The sequence below is a fragment of the Eschrichtius robustus genome, chromosome 11 (genome assembly GCF_028021215.1).
Source record: "Eschrichtius robustus isolate mEscRob2 chromosome 11, mEscRob2.pri, whole genome shotgun sequence".
NCBI classification, from domain to species: Eukaryota; Metazoa; Chordata; class Mammalia; order Artiodactyla; family Eschrichtiidae; genus Eschrichtius; species Eschrichtius robustus.
Genome location: NC_090834.1, coordinates 9,397,287 through 9,406,423, shown reverse-complemented (window position 1 = coordinate 9,406,423; position 9,137 = coordinate 9,397,287). Strand labels below are relative to the sequence as shown.

General features: G+C 39.1%; 1 protein-coding gene across 1 annotated transcript; it reads right to left on the bottom strand.

The window, feature by feature from the left end:
* Positions 1-7,253: 7,253 nt before the first annotated feature.
* LOC137771409 (olfactory receptor 8B4-like) lies at positions 7,254-8,185 on the bottom strand. The gene is given in 2 exon segments (XM_068554726.1): positions 7,254-7,330; positions 7,333-8,185. Coding segments are annotated over 2 exon segments (924 nt in total). The 5' UTR covers positions 8,180-8,185.
* Between the last annotated feature and the right edge of the window lie 952 nt (positions 8,186-9,137).

The following is a 9,137-nucleotide window of genomic DNA, read 5'->3' as shown; positions in this document are numbered from 1 at the left end:
ATATGACAAATGAAATGTCTCTGTGAATTTAGTCCAAAGAGGGCAGGCAGTTTGATGAGCGTTATATATAGCTAGAAATAAAAGTAAATGGAATAAGTCCAATAGGGTTTTTAGTTCTAGCTGAGAGAGAGAGAGAGAGAGAGAGAGAGAGAGATCGATCGATCCAAACTTCAAACTGGCTCTATCAAGACCTATTTTATGAGGTGAATTTAGTCACAATTGTATGATGAATTGATATCTTCTCAGCATCTATGTAGATGATCATATGATTTTTCTCTTTAGCCCTATTAATAAATAAATTATATTAGTAGATTTCCTAATATTGAACCATCCATGCAGCCATGTAATAAACCCTACTTAGATATGATGAGCTACTGGTTTTTTCTGCTGCTGAAATATCTGCTAATATTTTACTTAGGATTTTTGTATTGATTTCATAAATGAGGTTGCTCCTTTTTTGTATGCAATCTTGTGGATGTTGGCATCAGTGTTATACTTATCTCATAAAAATAATTTTGGAGTTTTTCTTCTTTTTTTAGGCTTTAGATCAGTTTAAATAGTATTGGAATTATTTGTTCTTTGGTAGAATTTTCTGTGAAACCATTTGGGACTGGTATATAACTCTTGACAACTTTATTTTATGGAATTGGACTCTTTAGGTTTTCTACATGTTCCAGCATTAGTTTTACTGAATCACATTTTCCTAGAAAATGGACTATTTCATCCAAGCTTTTTAATCCATTTGAATAGAGCAAAACAAAGTAGTTTGAAGTTTTTTATTTCCTCCATTTCTAATTCTCCCATATTTCTTAAATTTAGTATTTGTTCCCCTTCCTTTTTTTTCTGAGTTTAGAATAGATAGTAGTTGATCTATTTATTTATTAATTCTACGATTTTCTGTTTCCTAATTCAGTATTTTTTATTTTAACTTTATTAATTCCTACCCTCTGTTTTCATTTTCTTGGTTTTATTATGTTTTTTCCTGATTTATTAAGTGCTTAATTTATTTTCATTGTTCTCTTTATTGATAATAGTATTTAAGGTTATGTGTTATATTTCTGCTTTAGCAGTACACATATCCCATGAGTTGTGAAATGTTGCATTTTCATATCCATTTTCTAGATGTTTTATAATTTTGCAGTTTTCTCTCACCTGTAAGTACCTTTAAAGTTAGTTTTTATTATTTAGATAATAGAGGACTTTTTTTTCTTAATTACTTATGTAATTAAGTTTTAGTTTTATTACACAGTGATCAGAGGACATTGTGCCTAGTAGACATTGTGTCTAGTATATAACATTTATTGAGGTTTGCTTTTATGACCTAATAGCTATTCAATTTACGTGACTGTCTTGACCTCTTAATAAGAAGATGTGTTTCTAGTTTCTGGGAAACAGAACTAGACACATACACACACACACACATGTACAGATGATTTATATACAGTATATCAGGTAAATGATATATATAAATTATATTTTTCTGATTCTTATATTTAGACAGGATTTTCTATGTCTTTTTCTGTTTTTTCAGTAACCTTGTTTTATCATGAACTGAGAAAGGTAATTTAAAGTTTCCTTCCATTAGTGTGTTTATATCTTCTTATAGGTCCTGCTGTTTTACTATTTAGGGCATAGAGAGTCACAACTCTCACATATACATTGTAAAATTTACCCTATAACATTATAGTTTTCTTGCTTAACAGTTTTGGCCTGACTTCCATTCTAGTTGATACCCATATTATTGATACTTGTTCATTTGTTCATTTGTTTGCATTTACTTAATATGTCTTTGGCCACTACTTTATTATCAATCTTTCTGAATCACTTGGTTTTAGATAGGTTTTTGTATGTAACATGGATTTGTATTTTGCTTTATGATCCAGCCTAATCCTTTTTCAACTAATAAAGAGGTTAGGACTTTTACATTTATTTATATATGTTTGCTTTAGTTCTATCATAGTATTTTATGTTATGACTTCTCATTTTATATTTACATTATTTTAAGTCACTAACTACATGATTTGCCTTTCTTCCTCCTTATGTGTGTGAAATTTTGATTTGTATTTTTGTAATGGTGCATGCTTTTATAATAACTTTATAAAATACCCTTACTGTGTCTATTATCACTATAATTTAATGATACAACTAATACATTTCCTCTTCTTATCCTCTGTGCTCCCTTTTCTCCACCATCACGTTTTAGCCAAAAATAATTCTTCCTTGGTGTCTATTTTACACTATTAAATATACTTATTCTTTTATTAATTGTCAGCTTGTAAGTACTCTTGTCCCTCCTCCAAGGAGATGTCAAATTGTTCTAAGTAGGCAAATGTCCTAATTAGGATTCTCAGTTTTCAGAAAGTAGTATCAATCAAACCCTCCTCAGCTTATTTATTAATTAGGGCATGTGGTTGTACATATTAATGGAAAAAAGACAGTTTGAAGTCCTAATGATCCCATTAAGTGAAATCTTGAACTCTTCACCTGTGACTTAGTGAGAATTTAGTGAATATCTGTTGAACCCATAAATGGTTGGGTGAATCTTAAAAGATAAGCAAGTCTTCTTGCTATTCTGTGAAATTATGGATTTCCTAGCCTAATTTTTCTTGTCATATTTCTCTGTTAGCTGTCAATGAGCCCCGCTGTCCGTGGCCCTATTTAAGTTGCATTTTTAAAATAAATTTATTTATTTTATTTATTTTTTTATTTTTGGCTGTGTTGGGTGTTCACTGCTGCGTGCAGGCTTTCTCTAGTTGTGGCGAGCAGGGGCTACTCTTAGTTGTGGTACGTGGGCTTCTCATTGCGGTGGCTTCTCTTGTTGCAGAGCATGGGCTCTAGGTGCACAGGCTTCAGTAGTTGTGGTTTGCGGGCTCTAGAGCGCAGGCTCAGTAGTTGTGGCACACGGGCTCAGTTGCTCCGCGGCATGTGGGATCTTCCCCGACCAGGGCTCAAACCCGTGTCCCCTGCATTGGCAAGAGGATTCTTAAGCACTGTGCCACCAGGGAAGCCCTTGAATTGCATTTTTGTGTGCTCTCAGTAACTTTGTTCTTGGTATGGTTCCTAATGGCAGCAGAATATATGCTACCCAAAATATACCATGCTGGTATAAGGACTTTGAACTGAAGGCTATTGAGAGAAAGTAGATCTAAGAAAATCTCTCCCTATTTACCTAAAAGCAGCACATAAATATGTAGAGGTGTTCCTCTCCCTTCTCTACCAGAAGTGACAGAAGTTAGGGACAGAAGTTAATCACTGGAGACAACTCTAGACCCTTCTAAACCCAGAGACCTCACCAGCAGAACCTACATTAAAAAACATTACTAATTAGACCTTATCCTCCATTAGTTTTCCCCATATATTTACTTTCCCACAGTTTACCACCCCAGAAGCTCAGAACCCTTTTCCTCTATCTTGTAACTTTTCTACAAATTTATTCTTTGTTAAGATGCTATTTAAGTCCAAGTTCTAACCACCCCTTGGAGTTACTCATCCCTGAGTACTCCTATGTGTATGTACAACACGCATGTTAATACACTTCTGTTTGTTTTTCTCTTGTTAATCTCTCTTTCATCATTCTAATTTTAGGGCCCTAGTCAATGAACCTAAGATGGATAGAGGAAAGTTTATTTTTCTCTCCTACCATTTCTAATAACCACCTACAAATCAAGAGGGAGCGTCTCAAAGCATAAGAAAATAAGGGCTTCAATTACCAGAAGTCCCTTTATACTAAAAAGACAAAGGTAACTGTAATGTGAGAGATTTAGCAATATTAATAACTCTCTCTCTCTCTCTCCCTTATACTTGAAACCAAGTGTAACTAAGTAAGGAAGCCATAATAGGGATGGAAGGTGCTCACTTCTGAACTGCTCCCTCCTGGCAAGTGGAACCAATTCTGTCCTTTGGTACACATTGCTGATTGCCTACCCAATAGCCATTTACTCTTTCTTAATTAATAACAAAATCCTAAAGTTTTTCCTGGATGGCAGTTTTCTGAAGTTGAATGCCAAGTTTCCCAGTCTCCCTTGTAAGTAGGGGTGGCTAGTGAGATGTCAGTGAAAGTCACTCATTGAATAGGCAAAGCATCCTTTGCCCTCCTTTGCCCCTTTGTCTTCTTGCTGGTTGGACTGTGGACAAAACCATATGAGGTCTAGCAGCCATATGGAAGCCATGATGCATCCACAAGAATGAAGTCACTGCTAAGAAGAGAAGAAAGAGAGAGACACTGAGTTCTTGGTGACTCTGCCATATCAGCCCTGGACTTCCTACTTCTAGATGCCTTTTATGTTAGAGAAAAATAAACCTTCATGTGTTTAAGCCACTGCAGTCAGACTTATGTTATCAGCAGCTGCAGTAGTTAGTAAATGACGGATTTCATTTATGGAAGTGTGAGGGGACAGAGGGCGATGTTTGTCGATCTAACACGTGGGCTAAGGCTTAGCACTGAACAGGCATCACTGCCCCACAGCCTAGAGCAGTACCTTTCACTCCCAAGCTCCACTGGAAAGTTCTTCGCGGACTTGGTGTCTGTCACTTACCTCTGTGCTCTCCTACCTGTTTAGAATGTAGGAGAATGTGTAGATATCAAGAGCAGTTTATTCTTTTCTATTCTCCAAAACTACGTCACCACCAAATTATTACATAATTCTGTTTGGTATCTGACGATACTTTCATATTTCTAATTATAACTAATTGTAGGTTATAAACATAGATCCAAACCAGAGTTATGGATTTAGGAGTCAAACATGTGGTTGTTGGAGCCGCGGGAGCTGGAGAGACGTCCCAGGAAGAGCCAAAAGGAGAAGTAGACCAAAGACTGAACCCAGAAGAATCCTGACTTTAATAATGCTTCCTAGAGAGAAAATTTAACTTGCTGAAAGTCAAAATGTCATGATATCATGAGGTGACAGAATTTTGCTATTGTGGCAGAGGGACCCACTTTAGGACATCTGACACAGAGCATCAAATCATGTTTTTCACTTACTGTAAAGCAGAAGCCCCCAAACCTGTTCCTATTTGTTGACCATTTATGAACCAGCAGTTCCCCAACACCAACCTAGAAGGATATGCAAGATGACCTATCCTTAGTTTGTGAGAGAGGTGAAGGTCTTCATAATTTATGAAATGTTGTCTTTTCTGTGGGAGAAATAAATGGCTCTTACTGGCTATTACAAGAACCAGGAAAAGAGCCTCTGAGTTTTTGTCATTTCAGATCTTCAGTGACAAAGGGTTCCAAGCCGGTGTCTCATTAAGTCATACTTACGCTTTCACCTCTAGTTACCCCAATGCCAATATGGGATGAATGTAAATAAAGTTATTCTTAGGCTTTAATGAACTTATTTCATAATTATTCCTTTCCACTCACATCCTTATGGTTTTGCTTTGTCCCTTTTCCACTCATTTATACTAACGGTAATTTTTTCCTTTATGCATATCAAATTATACTTATTCTTATTCTTCCTTATTCTTGACTCTTACTAATATCCCCAGGTCTCCACATGCCTAGACCTAGATAATCCTCTGGAGGATAGAGTTTAGCTAAGTCCAGAGGACTGACTAGCAGTGGTTCAGCATGGCATTAACACGATTCCAGTAAGTGAGTTAATATATGTAAGGCACCTTAAACAGTGCCCAGACGTAGAGTGCTCAATAAAGGTTAAGTATCATTTTTATCATAATCCAGATGTAATCCAAGTATTGGATTTTTCTACCTTCAAAAACGCCCTCCCTTTAGCATATTTGGAGAAAATAAGTTTTCTTTCACGTCTCCTCCTTAGTCAGTTCCTTGCTGCAGGTGCTTCTCTGTGCTGTTCTCGGCTGCATCTCAGGATGCCGTGCTTCTGGCCATGACCTGGAACACTTGAACTACCTTTCTTCTCAGTATGATGCTGCCACTTCTAACAAGTGTCAGCAGAGAGAGAAATGTGAGAAAGGTCTTACACCTCTGTTTCCTCATTTCTCATACCAGTATACACTGTGCAGCTATCCAATTTTATGGGTGAGTTGGAAAAATACAAGCAAAGCAAAATATATAGACCGAGTACTTTATATGACTCTCCCATATCCAAAAGTACCAAATGCTCTTTACAGATGATCTCATGGGCACCCCAAGTTCTAGTCTTTACACAGAGAGGGTCCCATTCTTCTGACCCCACCGTGAGTCTCCATTCTCACATCTTTCCATGTGGGTTGGTTTGGCCCTAAGTTCACCTTCCTGCCAACACACAGGGAAGTTTATGAGGGTGTATTCCTCAAAATCTGAGCTATCCATTATAGAATAGCAGAATCTTCAACAGAGTAGTACAGAGCAGTCTTTGGCACTCAAAATCGGGATTGCTTCCAAGTCTTCCTGCAAGTGGAAAGTGTAATGTGACTCCTCTTTCTTCCTGATTCTCTAATAGTTAACTGTAATACACACACACATACATACACACAGTCTCAGAGACAGTAATATCTAAATCTACTGTAAATAATAAAAGAATTGTCCTAAATGCCTATAATATGCACAGTATCTCAGGCAGGATAGAGGTAGCAGTTAACATAATCTTGTAAATCCGTGGAATTTCTCCCTTATTCTTTTGCTTTCAGCCTTAGAGCCCAGGGCCCAAGAATTTGGCTTAGTTATAAACCACCTACCCCATGGTTACCAATCCATGGCCTAAGAGTTTTGAAACTTTGAAAAGAAAGATTTTAGGTTTGATTTATCTTTACATTTCAGGCCATGTAAAGAACTCTTAAGTGAGGCTTTCTCTTGTGTGTACATGGATGTATATGAAAGGGATGATTTACAATCTTCCTAGCCAAGCAACCTCTCTAGGAGTTGGGAGACTTACCTTACCTATGGCCCAAGGTATATCTACCTTTCGTCTTTGGTAAGCCTGCTCCCATAACTGAAGAAAAAATAAATTCACTCTCCTGGACCTTCATACCACCACCTGCCCCATCTCCCAGCCAGAAAAGTTGCTTGGACAAACCCACTTAGCCTACCAAGAAAAGGATGGAAGGCATAGCGCCTCGTCTTGCTCATCCCTTGGACCTAGTATAGAGTCCAGTAAACAATAGGCACTTAATAGATGCTAAATTGCATGCAGTGAACCAGTATAAACCTCCAAAAGAGTATAAGCAAGGGATTTGCGATTTTTTTAAGTAGAGAGAACACCCCACTTAAGGAAAAAAGATTAAAATTCCTACACCTGTAGATAAAAAGATTCTTGAGTATGATGCTTACTGGTAAATAACTGATACAAACAGAACCATCAGAAGAGCACTGTCTTCAGGGTTTTTCTCAGAGCAACTTTAACATCCTTATTCCTCACACTGTAGATCAAAGGGTAAGCATGGGAACCACACTGGTGTAGAAGACTGAGGCAAATTTACTCTGGTCCATAGGTCCAGGAAAAGAGGGTTTTAAATAAGTGAATGCCCCTGACCCAAAGAACAGAGTCACAGCAACGTGGAAGCCACATGTGCTAAAGGCTTTGGACCTGCCCTCAGTGGAAGGAATACGGAGGATACTGGAGAGAATCAAAGCATAAGAGATGAATATACTGATAAGGGATATTGTGATGACCACTCCAACAACAATAAAAAACACCAGCTCATTGATGTGGATGCTGGTGCAGGAGAGCTGCAAGAGGGGGAGGACTTCACACAGATAATGGTCAATGATGTTGGAATCATGGAAGGTCAGTTTCAGTATGCTTCCGGTGTGGGCCATGGCCCCAGAAAACCCTATCACATACGAACCAAACATCATCAGAGAACAGACATGAGGCGACATGGTGACCGTGTACAGCAGAGGATTGCAGATAGCCACGTAGCAACCCTAAGCCATCGTTACCAACACACAGCACTCAGAATTGACAAAGAAACAGAAGAAGAATAGTTGAGTCGTGCATCCCACATAAGAAATGATGTTTTCTGACACAAAATCATTCAGCATTTTGGGGGTAAACACACAGGAATAACAGAGATCTATAAAAGACAAGTTGAAGAGGAAAAAGTACTCAGGAGTGTGAAGGCTAGAATTCAGCCCAATTAAGGTGATCAAGCCCAAGTTGCCCACCAGAGTAACCACATAGATCCCTAAGAACAGGAGGAAGAGGGGGAGCTGGAGCTCTGATTGTTCTGATAATCCCACAAGGATAAACTCAGTCACTGAGGAGCTCTTTCTCAGAGTCATTCTCTTCTGGGGCGCTGTCTGTGGAAACAAGGGCAAAATACATAGACTGGTTAGAGGCACAAGCATGGCTGATGGAAGAAAGGTCTAGAAGATGAGCCAGTGCATGGATGCCCTCCTTTGTGCCTTTCTTCTCTCATCTGTGCCCCCCCCCCGAAGCTATTGACAATGTGTCTGTGACTATATCTCAGCTCCCCTGGGTTGATCGTGAATCCAAGCTAGAGTCTGTTAGCATAAGCAGCAAGAGTTCTGTCCCCACTTGGGAGATGAGGAGATGGAGCCCCTGAATTGGCTGCCCAGCGACTCTCAGAAAGACCTTCCAAGAGCCAGCAGGAGTACAACCTGAGCCCACTGCCTCAAGCTCAGAGACAGGAGCTCTCCTGTCCCCATTGTCTCCATTCGTCCTGCCTCCCTCTCCCAACCAGATACGGGGTTCCCGCCATGGGGAGAAAGCCAAGAGTGTCCCCTCTGTTTGCACCTCCTACCTTCCTCCTCTCAGTCCCTTCACTGCATTTCACACCAGAGTCAGTGTTAAGAGTAGGGAAGGGCTCAATACATCCCAGACCCCTTATTTGTGAGTTGAAAAGAAAGCCATCCGGAAGAATGGGAGTCAGACATTCACCTTCCTCCTCCTTGCCCCCCACAGTCCTGGGCCCTGTGCAATCTCTTTTTCCATTATCTCAAAGGAGAAAATGGTGTTAGTGCATAAAGAAGATAGCCTCAAGTTTTAACTCTTCTGATTCCCTTGGTGCTGAGAATCAGAGCTTTTACAGACCCCAGTCTCCAAGGTGCTCTAGGAACAGACCAAGATTTCTGTTTGTGGATTTTCCCAGATGGTATATACATCAACTTTAGGAGAAAAAAAATAGCAACGCTCATTTTCACCAGAACCCCAGCTGGCATATCATGAAGAACTTTATGCTACTTGATGATCTCAGGGATCTGATTAGATACAGTTTCA